At 54.9% G+C, this 18,778-nt stretch overlaps 2 protein-coding genes across 2 annotated transcripts; both read left to right on the top strand.

Annotated features, from left to right (window-relative positions):
• Nucleotides 1-52: 52 nt before the first annotated feature.
• OXLD1 (oxidoreductase like domain containing 1) lies at nucleotides 53-1,641 on the top strand. Its single transcript, XM_004040821.4, has 2 exons — nucleotides 53-159; nucleotides 1,093-1,641. Exons 1-2 carry the CDS (start codon nucleotides 100-102, stop codon nucleotides 1,474-1,476), a joined length of 444 nt encoding a protein of 147 aa, XP_004040869.1. The 5' UTR covers nucleotides 53-99; the 3' UTR covers nucleotides 1,477-1,641.
• Nucleotides 1,642-11,494: 9,853 nt separating this feature from the next.
• On the top strand, nucleotides 11,495-18,015 carry PDE6G (phosphodiesterase 6G). Its single transcript, XM_031011685.3, is given in 5 exon segments — nucleotides 11,495-11,500; nucleotides 11,791-11,872; nucleotides 15,039-15,243; nucleotides 16,742-16,782; nucleotides 17,278-18,015. Coding segments are annotated over 5 exon segments (411 nt in total). The 3' UTR covers nucleotides 17,355-18,015.
• Nucleotides 18,016-18,778: the final 763 nt, after the last annotated feature.

Consider the following 18,778-nt stretch of genomic DNA (forward strand, 5'->3'; position numbering starts at 1 on the left):
CCCCACGCTGGCTGGAGCGGCGCGACTTCCTGAAGGTCCGGGATTGGCCGGAGCGCCCGCCGCTCACGGTCAGGGGTTGCCGGATCCCGTCCGCGGGCGATGCTGCTGCGTAGGGTGGTCGAGGGAGGCCGGGCGGTAGCCGCCGCGGCCCGTGGCTCGGCAAGTACCAGGAGGGGTCTTGGCAGCGCCGAAGGGCACGTCCGAGAGGCCGCTGTCCGGGGACCCGCACGTACCGGGAGGAGCCTCGGCCCCTCCACCCGCATGTGGGGACGGAGCCGGGAAGATCGCGCGCTGGCCGCCGCCGAAGGACCCCTCGCTCCTCTCCTCCATCGGCTCTTACCGAGTCCCCGCCCCGGAATCTGTGGAGGGGCCACTTAGCCTCGGGAGAGGAAGCAGCCCGGTGAACGGCCACTTTCCTGTTTCTCAGTATCTGCCAAGCGCCTGTGTGCGAGCCCTCCTGGGCTCTGGGGACTGGCCGTGGACATGGAGCGGATGATGCTCCTCGCAGGACTAGTTAAATAAGTGAAGTTGGTAGCGTGTCAGTCCGTGATCCTGGGTAGATAGAGCAGGGGAGCGAGGGAAGACTGCCTATAGGACATTCACGCTGGGATGAGAGGGGCCTGAGAGGCCTGGGCTTTGTGACAGGGAAACTTGGATAAAGGGTGGTGCGATTCTTCCGGTTGGTCCCTCAGAGGTGGTGGGGCTTGGTTATACTGGTAGAGGTGCTGGGCTGGCCAGGAGCTTACAGGGTTACACCTCTCGCACACTGGTGTCCACAGAGCAGCCATCTTAGCTGGAGGTGGCGAGTGCCTCCCCCACCCCCCGCCATGTGCTGGAGTGCACACCCGGCGCCAGGCCCTGATTCTGGCACTTCTTGTGAATCATACCGTGTCATACCTATGACTTCCATTGCACAGTGGGGAAACTGAGTCTAGAGAGGTGAAATAACATGTCTAAAGTCACAGAAAGTGAAAAAGCTGAGGACATGGAGCCAGTTGCCCAACGACAGGAGAGCTGAAATGTCCTCACTGCTGGGGGTAGACCGGGCCTCACCAGCTTCCTGGAGAGTCACATGTTTGTCTGCATCCTCAGGGGGCTCGCCGGTTCTCCAGCCCGGACTGCTGCCAGAGGCTTCCTGGAGGTGGCAGCTTTCTTCAAAGGCACCATCCCGGAGCGCAAGCCCCTGATGGGCGCAGAAAATTCGGGACAGACCACGTAGAGGTGGGCTCCCAGGCAGGTGCGGACGGCACCAGGCCGCCCAAGGCATCGCTGCCACCTGAGCTCCAGCCGCCCACAAACTGCTGCATGAGTGGCTGCCCCAACTGCGTGTGGGTGGAGTACGCGGACAGGCTGCTGCAGCACTTCCAGGACGGTGGGGAGCGGGCCCTGGCTGCCCTGGAGGAGCACGTGGCTGATGAGAACCTCAAGGCCTTCCTCAGGATGGAGATCCGGCTGCACACCAGGTGCGGAGGCTGAGCCAGCCCTGCTGGACTCCCTCCCGCAGGACGGAGTCCAGGACGCAGCCGCAGCCTCCTTCCTTCACACCCCCTCACAGACTCCTTGTGTCCAACGGGAATAGGAAGAATTAGTTACTGACTTCACCTGAGAAAAAAATAAATTCTCTATGGTGGTTTCACAGGAGGTTTTTGTTTTGGGGGTGGTTTTTTTGGCAGTATGTCTGCCAAGCAGAATGGCTGCTGATTTGGCCTCAACAGGAGGCTTTTGTGTGGTTGTCCATAAGGCCTGTGTTGCATCTTCAAAGCGAGCAGGTCCAGGTCGGCATTATGCACCTCCGGAGCTCTTGCAGCCATCACCCTGCTATGAGGGTAAAATAAGACCCCCGGCCGGGTGTGGTGGCTCACACCTGTAATCCCAGCACTTCGGGAGGCTGAGGCGGGCAGATCATGAGGTCAGGAGATGGAGACCAGCCTGACCAACGTGGTGAAATCCCATCTTTACTAAAAATACAAAAATTAGCGGGGTGTCGTGGCAGGCGCCTGTAATCCCAGCTACTCAGGAAGCTGAGGAACCCAGGAGGCAGAGGTTGCAGTGAGCTGAGATCATGCCACTGCACTCCAGCCTAGGTGACAAGAATGAAACTCTGACTCAATAAATAAATAGGACCCCTTTTCCTTGAACAGTCAAATGACAGTGACCCCAGCGCCCCTTCCAGGCCAGGTCCCAGCTTCCCCCAAGTCCTGGCAAAGGCCTGCTCTGGTTGCTCTCAGCGTGCAGCAGAGGGAAGGCCATCTGATCTCATTGAGTCGCTGTGGCAAAGCCTTTGGCAGGCACAGAAGCCCACAGGCAGCCTGGAAGTGCCCATCTGACCAGCTGCCATCAATCCCTGGCAGGGGTCCTCGGGTGCCCTTCCACCAGCCTGGCAGGGGCTGCAGATCAGCCCTCAGTGGCCCAAGCACTACCTGGAACCAGTCCTTCCAGCTCCTTCAGCCGCAGCTCCCAGGGGAGTTGGTAAGAGCAGCAGGACGTGGCCAGGCATGGCGACTCACGCTTGTAATCCCAGCATTTTGGGAGGCCTAGGTGGGTGGATCACCTGAGATCAGGAGTTTGAGACCAGCCTGGCCAAACATGGGGAAACCCCTTCTCTACTGAAATTACAATAATTAGCTGGGCACGGTGGCAGGTGCCTATAATCCCACCTACTCAGGAGGCTGAGGCAGAATTGCTGGAACCCAGAGGTGGAGGTTGCGGTGAGCCGAGATCGCACCACTGCACTCCAGCCTGGGCGACAGCGAGCAAGACTCCATCTCAAAAAAAAAAAATACTAAAGTTAGTGGGGCATGGTGGCACACAACTGTAGTCCCAGATATTCGAGAGGCTGAGGCAGAATTGCTTGAACCTGGGAGGCAGAGGTTGCAGTCAGCCGAGATTGTGCCACTACACTGCAGCCTGGGTGACAGAGCAAGACTCTATCTCAAAAAGAAAAAAAAAAAAAACGGCCAGGCGCGGTGGCTTACGCCTGTAAAGCCAGCACTTTGGGAGGCCAAGGCGGGCTGATCACGAGGTCAGGAGATCGAGACCATCCTGGCTAACATGGTGAAACCCTGTCTCTACTAAAAATTCAAAAATTAGCTGGGTGTGGTGGCAGACTCCTGTAGTCCCAGCTACTCAGGAGGCTGAGGCAGAAGAATGGCGTGAAGCCGAGAGGCGGAGCTTGCAGTGAGCTGAGATCACGCCACTGCACTCCAGCCTGGGCAACAGAGCGAGACTCCGCCTAAAAAAAAAAAAAAAAAAAAAATTAGCAAGGCTGACATGCCTAAGTTTAGCAATCCTGAAAATGTGGATTATTCAATAAGAAATCTAAGAAAACAAGGAAAGAAAACAGTCCTCAGTGACAGTCAGGGAAACCTGCCATAACCAAGTGGCCTGTTCTCCAATGTCACCTACATGAGTTTTTAATCTTTGCAGATTCATTTGTGTAAGTACAGGACATGGGATTTGCAACCTTATACGTTCCTCCCTGCTCAGCTAAGATGTAATCTAAGGCTATCCTATTATCTAAGACAACCTGAGCCGGTGAATGAATTCCTCTGCTGGGCGGCCTTGCCGACACACTTTTCTCAGCAAGAATTCCCGAAGTAAGATTCCTCATCCTGTGCTCGTGGGATGCCACTCCCCACCAAGTCGCCCAAAGACCCAGGTCCGTATTTTTGGTACCCAGGATCCCCAAAGCAAGTGCGCGGACTGCTTAGTCCTGCAGCCTCCGCCTCCTGGGTTCAAAGCAATTCTCCTGCCTCAGCCACACAAGTAGCTGGGACTACAGGCGCGTGCCACCACATCCAGCTAATTTTTTGTATTTTTACTAGAGACGGGGTTTCGCCATATCACCCAGCTGGTCTTGAACTCCTGGGCTCAGGTAATCCACTTGCCTCGGCCCTGTAAAGTGCTGGGATTGCAGGCATGAGCCACTGTGCCCGGCCAACTGCTTAGTTTTCATGAGTTGTTTAGTTAGTGAGAGCTATAAACCAAAAGTATCTGAGACAGGCCTCAATGAATCTACTTATTGATTTATTTGAGATGAAGTTTTGCTCTGTGGCCCAGGCTGCAGTACAGTGGCGTGATCTCGGCTCACCACAACCTCCACCTCGCGGGTTCAAGCGATTCTCCTGCCTCAGTCTCCCAAGTAGCTGGGACTACAGGCGTGCCCCACAGCGTCTGGCTAATTTTTATATTTTTAGTAGAGACGTGGTTTTGACATGTTGGTCAGGCAGGTCTCCAACTCCTGACCTCAAGCCATCTGCCCACCTCAGCCTCCTGAAGTGCTGGGATTACAGGTGTGAGCCACCATGCCTGGCCAATTTATTTATTTTTTATTTCAATACTTTTTGGGGAACAGGCAGGTTTTGGTTACAGGGATGAGTTCTTTAGTGGTCAATAAGTTTGGAAAGGTTATTTTGCGAAGGTTGACGACATGCCTGTGACAGCCTCAGGAGGTCCTGGCAACATGTGCCCAACATGGCCACATGTTGCTTTTATACTTTTTAGGGAGACATAATACATCAATCAATACCTATCATATGTACATTGGTTTGGTCAGAAAAGGAGGGACAACTTGAAGGGAGGGGGCTTCCAGGTCATAGGTAGATTTAAAGATTTTCTTTTTTTTGAGACAGAGTCTCGCCCTGTCACCCAGGTTGGAGTGTAGTGGTGCGATCTTGGCTCACTGCAACCTCTGCCTCCCGGGTTTAAGTAATTCTCCTGCCTCAACCTCCCAAGTACCTGGGATTACAGGCACCTGCCACCATGCCCGGCTGATTTTTTTTTTTTTTTTTTTGAGACAGTCTCACTCTGTCGCAGGCTGGAGTGCAGTGGCGCAATCTCGGGCTCATTGCAACCTCTGCCGCCCAGGTTCAAGTGATTCTCCTGCCTCAGCCTCCCAAGTAGCTGGGATTACAGGCACCCACAACCACGCATGGCTAATTTTTGTAGTTTCAGTAGCAACGGGGTTTCACCATCTTGGCCAGGGTTGGTCTTGAACTCCTGACCTCGTGATTCACCCGCCTCAGCCTCCCAAAGTGCTGGGATTACAGGCATGAGCCACTGCACCCGGCATGCCTGGCTAATTTTCGTATTTTTAGTAGAGACGGGGTTTCACCATATTGGCCAGGCTGGTCCCGAACTCCTGACCTCAGGTGATCCACCCACCTCTGCCTTCCAAAGTGCTGGGATTACAGGCATGAGCCACTGTGCCTGGCTGGCTTTCAGGCTTTTTGTCTTTGGCTTGAAGGTGGGGTTTCACTGGGGACCTGCCCCTATCTGCCTAGGCATTCGACTGCCTCCTGCCACGATCAGGCATAGCTCACTGCAGCCTCAACCCCCAAGGCTGAAGTGATCTTCCCATCTTAGCCTACCAAGTAGCTGGGACTATAGGCAAGTGCCACCATGCCCGGTTCATTGTTTTTTGTCTGTGTCTGTATGTGGAGATGGGGGTCTTGCTACGTTGCCCAAGTTGGTCGTAAACTCCTGGGCTCCTGCCTTGGCCTCCAAAGTGCTGTGATTACAGGTATGAGCTACCATGCCCAGCCTACAAAACAATTTTTAAAAACTTAGCTGGGCATGGTGGTGTGTGCCTGTAGTCCCACCTACTTGGGAGGCTGAGGCAGGAGGATCACTTGGGCCAGGAAGTCAAGACGGAAGTAAGTCATGATTACCTCACTACACTCCAGCCTGGGTGGCAGAGTGAGACCCCTGTCTCTAAAAACAAAACAATCACACACACAATCATATTCATAGTTCAACATGAGCACTTGAAGTAATTAAAGACCCCAGGGCAGCACACAGAATCTGCTTAGCCTGTAGATAGAGAACACAAGAAAAGCCATGGTAAAAAACTACGTATGTCCGGCCGGGCACGGCAACTCACGCCTGTAATCCTAGCACTGTGGGAGTCTGAGACGGGCGGATCACTTGAGTCTAGGAGTTTGAGACCACCCTGGGCAACATAGTGAGACTCTATCTTTACAAAAAATACAAAAATTAGCCGGGTGTGGTGGTGAGCACCTGTAGTCCCAGCTACTCAGGAGGCTGATGTGGCAGGATTGCTTGAGCCTGAGGAGGTCAAAGCTGCAGTGAGTTTGTCTGTTCTCAAAAAACAAACGAAAAACAGTTTATAGTCTTTACACACAGCCGCTTCGGGAAAGCTCCATTCCTTAACTTGTGTTTGTCTTGGTCTTCCTGTGTGTAGTTACTGCTGTAGAAAAGTATTAATAGCTTCATTTTTTTTTTTTTTTTGAGACAGAGTCTCTGTCGCCCAGGCTAGAGAGCATTGGCACAATCTCTGCTCACTGCAACCTCCGCCTACCGGGTTCAAAAAATTCTCCTGCCTCAGCCTCCCCAGTAGCTAGGATTAAGGCACCTGCCACCATGCCTGGCTAATTTTTTGTATTTTTAGTAGAGACAGGGTTTCGCCATGTTGGCCAAGCTGGTCTCAAACACCTGACCTCAGCTGATCCACCTGCCTCAGCCTCCCAAAGTGCTGGGTTACAGGTGTGAGCCACCATGCCCAGCCTAATAGTCTCCTTTTGTTTCTTTTCTTTTTTTCTTTTCTTCTTTTTTTTTTTTTTTTTTTTGAGATGAAGTTTCGCTCTTGTTGCCCAGGCTGAAGTGCAATGGCACGATCTTGGCTCACTGCAACCTCTGCCTGCTGGGTTCAATCGATTCTCCTGCCTCAGCCTCCTGAGTAGCTGGGATTACAAGCATGCACCACCACGCCCGGCTAATTTTGTATTTTTGTAGAGACAGGTCTTCTCCATGTTGGTCAGGCTGGTCTCCAACTCCTGACCTCAGGTGATCCGCCCACCTTGGCCTCCCAAAGTTCTGGGATTACAGACGTGAGCCAACGTGCCCGGCCTAATAGTTTCATTTCATGTAAACATAAGTAACTTCCAGGCAATTACGTAGAGGGCTAAAATTGTACCTGGTATTTAAGTCATCAGAACCGGTTCTGCAAGTGACTGTGTTTTGCATTACTGTGAAGATATGAAACGTGGTGAACGACAATTTAAAGAGTGTTCCACATCACCGTTTAATTTCTTTTTTATTATTTATTTATTGATTGATTTTTGAGATGAAGTCTTCCTCTGTCGCCCAGGTTGGAGTGCAGTGGCGCCATCTCAGCTCACTGCAACCTCCGCCTCCCGGGTTTAAATGATTCTCCTGCCTCAGCCTCCCTGGCAGCTGGGACTACAGGCGCCAGCCACCACACCACACCCGGCTAATTTTTGTATTTTTACTAGAGACGGGGTTTCACCATATTAGCCAGGATGGTCTCAGTCTGACCTTGTGATCCGCCCGCCTCGGCCTCCCAAAGTGCCGGGATTACAGGCATGAGCCACCGTGCCCGGCCTGTGTTCCTTCTTAGTAGGAATCAGCTGTATTAGATTGAATGGAAAAGCACTTGTCACCTCTGGGCTGGGGTCACAAATTGAAACACCTCCTATGTCACATCTTACGGGGTCATGTCTATCTGTGGCAACAAGGAGTCTCCTTACTCACGCTTCATTTGCTGCTTTTTAACCTGACAACCTCCGTTCCCAATAAAAAGTCAAACTTACACCTCCTGCCTTTGGAGTCCTGGTATTCACTTTACTATGTAATAAATGTAGCCTGTTGGCCGGATGCAGTGGCTCATGCCTGTAATCCCAGCACTCTGGGAGGCTGAGGCAGGTGGATAACCTACGGTCATGAGTTCGAGACCAGCCTGGCCAAAATGGTGAAACCCTGTCTCTACTAAAAATACAGAAATTAGCCCGGCATGGTGGCTTGCGCCTGCAATCCCAGCTACTCTGGAGGCTGAGGCAGGATAATTGCTTGAACCTAGGAGACAGAGGTTGCAGTGAGCCAAGATCATGCCACTGCCTCCCAGCCTGAGTGAAACTGTCTCAAAAAAAAAAAAAGAGACCGAGCATGGTGGCTCATGCCTGTAATCCCAGCACTTTGGGAGGCTGAGACGGGCGGATCACAAGGTCAGGAGATCGAGACCATCCTGGCTAATACGGCGAAACCCCATCTCTACTAAAAATACAAAAACATTAGCCAAAAAGAGGCTGGGCATGGTGGCTCACACTGTAATCCCACTTTGGGAGGCCAAGGTGGGTGGATCACAAGGTCAGGAGTTCAAGACTAGCCTGGCCAACATAGTGAAACCCCGTCTCTATTAAAATACAAAAAAGTAGCCAGGTGTGGTGGCGGGCACACACCTGTAATCCAAGCTACTTGGGAGGCTGAGGCAGGAGAATTGCTTGAACCCAGGAGGCAGAGTTTGCAGTGATTTGGATCGCACCACTGCGCTCCAGCCCAAACAACCAGTGTGAGACTGTCTGAAAGAAAGAGAGAGAGAGAGAGAGCGAGAAAGAGTCTTGACTCTGGGAAACAAAAAATCAGTAACATTTCAAACAAAAAGTCAAAAATATTTATCATAGTCCTTTATTAGTTTATTCCCATTCCCATGTAATTAACTCTTTTTTGTTTGTTTGTTTTTTTGAGACAGAGTCTCACTCTGTTGCCCAGGCTGCAGGACGGAGTGCAGTGGCATGATCTCGGCTCACTGCAACCTCCGCCTCCTGGGTTCAAGCAATTCTCCTGTCTCAGCCTCCTGGGTAGCTGGGACTACAGGCGCCTGCCACCACGCCCCACTAATTTTTTTAGTTTTAGTAGAGATGGGGTTTCACCATATTGGCCAGGCCGGTCTCAAACTCCTGACCTCAGGTGGTCCACCCACCTCGTCCTCCAAAAGTACAGGGATGAGCCACCATGCCTGGCCTATTTTACTATTTTAGAGTTGAGGTCTCGCTCTGTCACCCAGGTTAAAGTGCAATGGTACAATAATAGCTCTCTGCAGCCTTGAATTCCTGCAGCCACTGATATTTCACTTCTGCATTCCAGCCTAGGTGACAGAGCCAGATCCTGTCTCTCAAAAAAAAAAAAAAAAAAAAAAGATATGGATTGCAATCTTGTTTCCTCTGGGGCTGAGTGAGGGATTGGGCCATGTGGGACAAGAGGTTTTTGACTTGTTCCATTTATTGCGGCATAACTTGAATCCAGCCGTCCTTTCTGGACTAGTGATTTTTGCCAGTCTCACGGCTAGAGTTTTACAATCAAGGCTATAGGGTCTTTGTTTAGGTCTATTTGGAGCTTTATGTATTTTCATGTGATTGTCTTTGTATATTGTCTGTGATACATGATACCAAAAAAGGAGTACTCATACATTTTATTTTATTTTACTATTTATATTTTTATTATTATTTTTTGAGACAGAGTCTCACTGTTGCCCAGGCTGGAGTGCAATGGTGCAATCTCAGCTCACTGCAACCTCCACCTCCTGGGTTCAAGTGATTCTCCTGCCTCAGCCTCCTGAGTAACTGGGACTACAGGTGCATGCCACCACGCCCAGCTAATTTTTGTATTTTTAGTAGAGACAGGGTTTCACCATGTTGGCCAGGCTGGTCTCGAACTCCTGATCTCAAGTAATCCACCTGCCTCGGCCTCCCAAAGTGCTGAGATTACAGGCGTGAGCCACCATGCCCGTCCAGGTTTTATTTTTAATTTTTCAAAATTTTCATATTTCTTCAGAGATAGGGTCTCTCTCTGTCCCCCAGGCTGGAGTGGTTTGACCATGGCTCACTGCAGCCTCGAGCTCCTAGGCTCAAGGGATCCTCCTGCCTCAGCCTCCCAAGTAGCTGGGTCTATAGAAGTGAGCCACTGTGGCCGGGCGTGGTGGCTCACACCTGTAATCCCAGCACTTCGGGAGGCCAAAGTGGGCAGATCACGAGGTCAGGAGATTGAGACCATCCTGGCTAACATGGTGAAACCCCGTCTCTACTAAAAATATTAAAAATTAGCTGGGCGTGGTGGTGGGAGCCTGTAATCCCAGCTACTCAGGAGGCTGAGGCAGGAGAATCACTTGAACTCAGGAGGCAGAGGTTGCAGTAAGCCGAGATCATGCCACTGCACTCCAGCCTGGGCAACAGAGCGAGACTCTGTCTCAAAAATAAAATAATAAAATAAGAAGTGAGCCACTGCACCTAGCTAATTTTTTCTATTTTTTGTAGAGATGGGGGTCTCACTATGTTGTCCAGGCTGGTCTTGAACTCCTGGCCTCAAGTGATCCTCCTGCCTCAGCCTCCCAAAGCGCTGTTTGAGAGCCACTGCTCCCGGCCGAGTTATGGGTATTTATTTATTTATTTATTTATTTATTTGAAACGGAATCTCGCTCTGTCGCCCAGGCTCTAGTGCGGTGGCGTGATCTCGGCTCACTGCAAGCTCCGCCTCCCGGGTTCACGCCATTCTCCTGCCTCAGCCTCCCAAGTAGCTGGGATTACAGGTACATGCCACCACGCCCGGCTAACTTTTTTGTATTTTTAGTAGAGTCGGGGTTTCACCATGTTAGCGAGGATGGTCTCGATCTCCTGACCTTGTGATCCACCTGCCTCAGCCTCCCAAAGTGCTGGGATTACAGGTGTGAGCCACTGCGCCCGGCCTGAGTTATGGGTTTTTAAAGGTGCAGAGGCAGAGGTCACAGGCAAAGTCATAAATCAGTACAGGGAGGTTGTACACTGGTTTTGCCATAAATAGCAAGGAGATCTTGAAGCCAGGGACCACAGGTCATAGGTGGATTCAAAGGTTTTCTTTTTTTTTTTTGAGACGGAGTCTGGCTCTGTCACCCAGGCTGGAGTGCAGTGGCGCAATCTCAGCTCACTGCAAGCTCCGCCTCCCGGGTTCACGCCATTCTCCTGCCTCAGCCTCCCGAGTAGCTGGGACTACAGGCGCCCGCCACCACGCCCGGCTAATTTTTTGTATTTTTAGTAGAGATGGGGTTTCACCATGTTAGCCAGGATGGTCTCGATCTCCTGACCTCGTGATCCGCCCGCCTCGGCCTCCCAAAGTGCTGGGATTACAGGCGTGAGCCACCGCGCCCGGCCCAAAGGTTTTCTGATTTGGTGCGGAAGCGAATCTTTGTCCAAAACTTTGGGATCCGCAGGAAAGAATGTTAGCTCTGGGTTGTGGGCATGGCGTCCTCCAGGCCCCTCAGGAAGAAATTTAGGTAAGAGAAGGGTGGTCAGAGGCCAGTCCTCAGCTCCCGCTCATCTGAGGTCTGTGTGCCAGCACGCCCCTTTGGTAGGAGTCCCTGTTTCTGGAAAACAACTGAGGGGCACCTGCTAAGATGGCATGGTTTGCTTCTATGGAGACTCTCGGGACTCTGGCTTCCATCTGTTGTTCTAAGCTCCTGTGACGTTCTTGTGACCTTCCTGTGGATCGGCTGCTCATTTACTTCTCTGGGCTGGCTGGGGGCCTGGCTTGCCCTTGAAGGAACTCAACATTGTCCTTGCTTCTGTGCTTGGGAAGACACACAGGCCCCTAAGGGGGGGGTCCTTGTTTGGTTTCAGGAGCAGCAGGTGCAAAGGCCCTGGGGTGGGAGGGGCGAGATGTGAGGCCACAGCAGCGGGTGAGGGCCAGGCTGCAGAGGGTTTTGGGGACCATGAAGGTGGGCCCTTCAGAGATCAGGCGGGGTCAGGAAAGGCAATAGGGAGCCCCAAGACAGCAGACACTGTGGTTGCTTCCATCTGGAAGATGGGCAGCTGCAGGAGCCTGGCTGTTCAGGGTCACACTTCTCTCCCTGTCCCGGCCCCATCTGCTGGGTGTCCTTCCTTGGAGCCCTTGACAGCACCTGAGCCCCTCCTCCCCATCCCCTGAACCTTGGTGGTTGTGCCCCGCCTCGAGGCCCAACAATCTCATTAGGGTGGCACTGAGACGCCTAATCAGCTCACGAAGCAGTGAGATAAATGCCGGGGCTGGCACCCTTCAGAGGAAGGCCCAGCACTCACAGCACAGCCCCCTGAGACCTGCCCTGCACTTGGTGAGTAGTGGCCAACCCCGCTGTTTTTCCTGGCAGCCACTTCCCCCAGTGAGTTAGTGGGGGTCTGCTTATCACCCAAGGGGCAGGGAGCTGACAGGCTTTTACCACCGTGGCTGAGGTCTAGGTCTGCAGAAGCCTACCCGCCACCCTGTTATTCAGAGAGGACTCCCAGCCAACCTCCTCCTCTGCTCCCCCATGGTAACCAGTGCTTCCACCATCCCCAGGCCAGTGATGGTCTGGGAACCTCAGGCCACGTGGGCTCAGCTGACCTGAGTGGATGCCAGTCACAGGCTGGGTCGGGCCAGGGCAGCGCAGGCAGCGGTTTCCACGTGGATGGCATCTGATGGTTGGAGCTCCATCAGGGCCCAGAGCTGCCCAGGACAGCCCATGTCCCAGGGCTGGGGAAGCAGCTGGATGGGGCCTGTGCTATCTAGGATATGAGGATTGGGTGCCATGGGATCTGAGCAGCTGGGACCACCGGGCTCCTGAGTGCTGGTTTTGCACAGGCTGGTGCTGGTCCCAGTCCCGGGGACAGAGGCTGAACCTTAGTGAGGGAAGGTGCCATGGCAGGGTCCACCCCAATCCCAGGTGCCCAGCACCCCTTGCAGAGCCCGCGTCCCCGAAATGGGCCACCTGCCCTTGCTTTCTGATCACTCTCACGCCTGAAGTTCGGCAAACAGCTGGTGGTAGCCCAGGGCTGGAGTCAGGAATACCAGCCAAAAAGACCAGGGGCAGGAAAGGGGACCCCAAGAGGTGGTCCCTGGGGCATCCAGTGCGGGCAAGCAGCCCCTCCTGTCTGTGTCATGTGCCTCCTTCCAGAACTTTCCGGCAGCATGTGCAGCTGACAGCAGCTCGATGGGAGATTAGGAATTCCCCTCTGCTGTTAATAGGCTTAGAAGAAGCTGAACTGCCCTTGGCCCAGGTCACTGGGGCTTAGGGCATCTGGGGAGAGGCTGCAGGGAGAGGAGGAGGAGAGGCCACCCTGTGCAGCAGTGCAGGGACACTGATCTCGTCCAGAGCGGCTGAGGCCCCTCAGCCACGCCACGCCACACCAGGCGGGTAACCCTGCTCCCCGAGCTGGCTCCAGACACAGAGAGGGCCTGGTGATTCCCCCAGCAGGGGGAACACATGCCCAGCACCCTCCGTCCCCGAGCCCCAGCTTGTCCCTCTGTGAAGTGGGGTTGGGGGACGCAGGGCTTCACAGCTCAGCACCGAGTCTCTGAGACAGGCCCCTTTCCCAGGGGCGCCGTGCCTGGGGACCCTGCCCCCCATTTTGTGGGTCATTCTCCATCAGCACTGCGGGGTGCCCGTCATGGTGCTGAGGGGGCTCAGGGATGCCTCCGTGAGTGGGTGAAGGGAACTGACAGCACCCCAACTGCAAAGCACAGACAAGAGGCAGAAAGCAATAAGCCCATCAATAAGAATCAGAGGGGTTGGCCAGGCGCAGTGGCTCACGCCTGTAATCCTAGCACTTTGGGAGGCCAAGGTGGGTGGATCATGAGGTCAGGAGATCGAGACCATCCTGGCTAACATGGTGAAACTCCATCTCTACTAAAAAATACAAAAAAAAATAAATTAGCCGGGCGTGGTGTCGGGCGCCTGTAGTCCCAGCTACTGGGGAGGCTGAGGCAGGAGAATGGCGTGAACCCAGGAGGTGGAGCTTGCAGTGAGCTGAGATCGTGCCACTGCACTCCAGCCTGGGCGACAGAACGAGACTCCGTCTCAAAAAAAAAAAAAAAAAAAAAAAAGGTGAGATTCCAGCCACAGCTCTGGAATAGGATCCTTGGGGGCTACTTTGGCAGGTATTAAAACTTTTTTAGGCCAGGCGCGGTGGCTCACGCCTGTAATCCCTGCACTTTAGGAGGCCGAGGCGGGCGGATCACAAGGTCAGGAGTTCGAGACCAGCCTGACCAAGATAGTGAAACCCCATCTCTACTAAAAACACAAAGAAAAATTAGCGGGGTGTGGTGGCGCATGCCTGTAATCTGAGCTACTCCGGAGGCTGAGGCAGGAGAATTACTTGAACCCGGGAGGCAGAAGTTGCAGTGAGCCAAGATCTCGCCACTGCACTCCAACTTGGGTGACAGAGCAAGACTCCGTCTCAAAAAAAAAAAAAAAAAAAAAAGAATCAGAGGGCAACAGCCCGGGAGACGCCCACCAGCCTGGAATCAGGGCTAACTCGACGCGTGATGAGAAGCGGCAAATCAGAACCTAAGGACACAGTGGCTGCAGGGCGGGGGTTCAGGGGAAGCCTCCCTGAGCGGGGACCTGAGATGGAGGCAGCCCACTAACCATCAGGAAGGGCAGCTCAGAGGCAGGCTCATCTGCTGGGCCTGGCAGGCCGGGGAGGGGCCACTTGGGTCTCATCCCATTCCCAGCAGGAACCACAGAGGACTTTCAGCAGAGTAGCAGCTGGGCCGGGTGCGGCGGCTCACGCCTGTAATACCAGCACTTTGGGAGGCTGAGGCGGGTGGATCATGAGGTCAGGAGTTCGAGACAACCTCGTCAACATGGTGAAACCCCGTCTCTACTAAAAATGCAAAAATGCAAAAATTAGCCGGGCATGGTGGCAGGCGCCAGTAATCCCAGCTGCTGGGGAGGCTGAGGCAGGAGAATCACTTGAACCCGGGAGGTGGAGGTTGCAGTGAGCCGAGGTAGTGCCACTGCACTCCAGCCCAGGCAACAAGAGCAAAACTCTGTCTCAAAAACAAAACAAAACAAAACAAAACCCAGAGTAGCAGTTAAATGCCGACTGGAGTCACGCTCCCCTGGGGTGGGGAACGCAGGGGAAGGGGCAGGAAGTTGTCAGTGGTCACCCACAAGGAGGTGGTGAGGACTCCAGGCTCAGGACCTGCCACAGGTTGGGAGGCTAGGTTTGCTGTGGATTGTGGGCTGGGGCGAGGGAGGCCAGGACAGGGGAGAGTCCGGAGCTGTGTGTGGCCAGCGTTGCAGGGGGGCATCCACTAGGCAAGGGGAATGGGAGTGTGCGGGTGGACCCAAGCAGAGCTGGCAGGCTGGTTACCCCAGGGCGGATTGCAGGGGCTGCTGTCTGGATGATGCTGGAGCTGGCGGGGCTGGGTCTCAGCCCCTCCACCAGTGGGTTGAGACCCCCACAAGGGTTGGAAGCAGGAGGGCTGACTGGGACCCGGGCCTGGTCTGCCCCCAGACTGCAGCAGGAGGGAGTCCAGGAGCCAAGGTTGCCACGGTGTCTCCGTCAGCCTCACCATGAACCTGGAACCGCCCAAGGCTGAGTTCCGGTCAGCCACCAGGGTGGCCGGGGGACCTGTCACCCCCAGGAAAGGGCCCCCTAAATTTAAGCAGCGACAGACCAGGCAGTTCAAGAGCAAGCCCCCAAAGAAAGGCGTTCAAGGGTAAGCAGAGCTGGGGGATGGGGCCTCTGAAAGGGAGGAGGCGGCCCTGAGGCTGCACAGGAAGGGGAGGGCGGGGCAGGGCCTGGGGCCACTTCACTGGGTGAGTGGTCCCAGCCTCACAGCTGGGGTAGGCAGGGCGGTGCCTGAGGGCCTGAGCAGGGATGGAGGAGGGGGAAGGGGAATTGGGGGCTCCTGTCACCCGCTCCAGATGCTACTGCCAACCATGCTTGAAAATACAGGCACTGCCGCCCAGGCGCGGTGGCTCACGTCTGTAATCCCAGCACTTTGGGAGGCTGAGGTGGGCAGATCACCTGAGGTCGCGAGTTTGAGACCAGCCTGACAAACATGGAGAAACCCGTCTCTACTAAAAATACAAATTTAGCCAGGCGTGGTGGTGCACGCCTGTAATCCCAGCTACTCAGGAGGCTGAGGCAGGAGAATCGCTTGAATCCGGGAGGCAGAGGTTGTGGTGAGCTGAAATCGCGCCATTGCACTCCAGCCTGGGCAACAAGAAGAACAAAACTCCGTCTCAAAAAAACAAAACGGCCGGGGGCGGTGGCTCATGCCTGTAATCCCAGCACTTTGGGAGGCCAAGGCGGGTGGATCACGAGGTCAGGAGATCCAGACCATTCTGGCTAAGAAGGTGAAACCCCGTCTCTACTAAAAAATACAAAAAATTAGCCGGGCGTGGTGGCGGGCGCCTGTAGTCCCAGCTACTCGGGAGGCTGAGGCAGGAGAATGGCGTGAACCCGGGAGGCAGAGCTTGCGGTGAGCCGAGATCGCGCCACTGCACTCCAGCCTGGGCGACAGAGTGAGACTCCGTCTCAAAAAAAAAAAAAAATACAACCACTGCCACCCAGGGACAGCCATGGCACAATGCACCGAGGAGTGTCCACTCACACATGCACACACACGGGCATCTCGCTACCATCAGTGCACCAAGGAGTGTCCACTCACACATGGGCACACATGGGCACCTCGCTCCCATCAGTGCACCGAGGAGTGTCCACTCACTCGTGCGCGCACACAGGCACCACGCTCCCATCAACGCACCGAGGATTGTCTACTCACACGTGTGCGCACACACGGGCATGACACTCTTATGTGCGTGCACAAACACGCTCACACCTCCACATATGTACGTGAGGCACACTCACAGACAAGCCACCTTCACAAATCTACACTCAGACCATGCACCAACCACGCACCCCCTCTGTACTTCCCCAGGGCATGCACCTGCCCAGCATCCTGGGACTTGCACCTCCTTTTCTAGGCCTCAGCCCCATGATGCTCTGGGTAGCAGATTCACCCTGGGTCTGTGAAGGAAGCCTCCTCAGACGCACCAAGCCCTGGGAGGTTGGGGAGGAGGCGGGTCTCTGCCCACTGGGCTCCCAGCCAAACGCCTCATCTCCTAGGAAGGCTAGAGATGACCTCGGGCCTCAGGCTGACTGAGCCAGGGCTGGGCCCGGCCATGTCACTGACTGCTCTGTCCTTGCAGGTTTGGGGACGACATCCCTGGAATGGAAGGCCTGGGAACAGGTATGACGGCTGCCAGTACCAACCCGAGGTCTGCCCAGGTCCCCCCAGGCACACCCAGCACGCCCGGGGCCCATTGCAGCCCACCTCGGCCCCCACCTCCCCTGCTTTTCACTTAGGGACCCCCAGCTTGTCCATCACTTCTTCCCCCAACACTGAGCTCCAGATCCACTGGATCTAGAGGGTGGGGCTGTTCCCATTTGGGACACTTGCACCAGGTGAGGGGAGGGGTTTGGGAAAGAACAGAACCCCTCGCTGCCTCCTCCCCCTTCAGCAAGCCGCACCCTCCTCTGGTTCCCTCCCCTGGACCTGCTGCACCCACCCTCCTTCCCCCACAGCCAGTGTGTCCCCAGAGGAGGGCCCCACGCCAGCGTCCGCACGTCCCCGCTCAGCACACTGTAGGGCTACACCTGGGCTGTGGGAAACAGGGCCACAGGGGATGGGGGGGGTCCCTAGGCCGTGGGATCCTCTCTGATCCGTGGCCCGTTTCTCCCACAGACATCACGGTCATCTGCCCTTGGGAGGCCTTCAACCACCTGGAGCTGCACGAGCTGGCCCAGTATGGCATCATCTAGCACGAGGCCCTGCTGAGGTCCAGACCCTCCCCCTCCTGCCCGCTGTGCTCTAAACCCTGCTCAGGATTCCTGTTCAGGAGATGCCTCCCTAGCCCAGATGGCACCTGGACACCAGGATGGGACTGCAACCTCAGGGCTCCCCCTACATATTAATACCAGTCACCAGGAGCCCATCACCTCCCTCTAGGATGCCCCCTCAGGGGCTGGCCAGGCCCTGCTCAACATCTGGAGACACAGGCCCACCCCTCAGTCCTGCCCGCAGAGAGGCTTGGCCAGTCTCCACTCCCAGGGAGAACGGGAAGTGGACCCCAGCCCGGGAGCCTGCTGGACCCCGGATCGTCCCCTCCTCCCAGCTGGAAAGCTAGGGCAGGTCTCCCCAGAGTGCTTCTGCACCCCAGCCCCCTGTCCTGCCTGTAAGGGGATACAGAGAAGCTCCCTGTCTCTGCATCCCTTCCTAGGAGGGTGCCCTTGGTAGCAGGGCTGGGTAGCAGGACTCCAGGGCGTGCACGGTGAGCAGATGAGGCCCCAAACTCATCACACCAGGGGGCCATCCTTCTCAATACAGCCCGCCCTTGCAGTCCCTATTTCAAAATAAAATTAGTATGCCCTTGCCTGTCCGTGGCATATTTGTGCATGGGACAGCGCCTGTGGTGGGGTCACTTGAGCAGGAGCACATGGGTGAAGGGGTGGGCAGTGGGGCAGGAGGGGCTGGCCTGCCTGAGTGGGAAGACAGCCCTTGGGCTCACACTCTCACTGAGCCTTGCTGGTGGCCCCAAGACACGTAATGTCAGCCCATGGCTGGGTCAAGGCAGAAGGCCTCGGTGTACACCCAGGGGCCATAGTCAATGAAGCATGCAGGTGGCTGGAGCAGGCCACACAGAGAAGGTGAGACTGGACATGGCTTACACCACATGCTGGGAGGCCGGAGCTCCTACTCCCACCTCACAAGAGAGAAACTGAGGCACAGTGACACTAGCAACTCCCCCAGAGCACCCAGCCAGCTCATCCTTAGACAGTGCCCACTAAAACTGGCTGTATCTGGGCACAGTGGCTCATGCCTATAATCTCAGCACTTTAGGAGGCCAAGGCGGGAGGATCACTGCAGTCCAGGAGTTCAAGACCAGCCTGGGCAACATAGCAAGACCCTGTCTGTATTTGAAAATAACAATAGGCTGGGCGCGGTGCCTCACGCCTATAATCCCAGCACTTTGGGAGGCTGAGGCAGGCAGATCACGAGGTCAGGAGATTGAGACCATGCTGGATAACACGGTGAAACCCCATCTCTACTAAAAATACAAAAAAAAAAAAAAAAGCCGAGCGTGGTGGCAGGCGCCTGTAGTCCCAGCTACTTGGGAGGCTGAGGCAGGAGAATGGCGTGAACCCAGGAGACGGAGTTTGCAGTGAGCCGAGATCTTGCCACTGCA

Source organism: Gorilla gorilla, chromosome 4 (assembly GCF_029281585.2).
Source record: "Gorilla gorilla gorilla isolate KB3781 chromosome 4, NHGRI_mGorGor1-v2.1_pri, whole genome shotgun sequence".
Taxonomy (NCBI): Eukaryota; Metazoa; Chordata; class Mammalia; order Primates; family Hominidae; genus Gorilla; species Gorilla gorilla.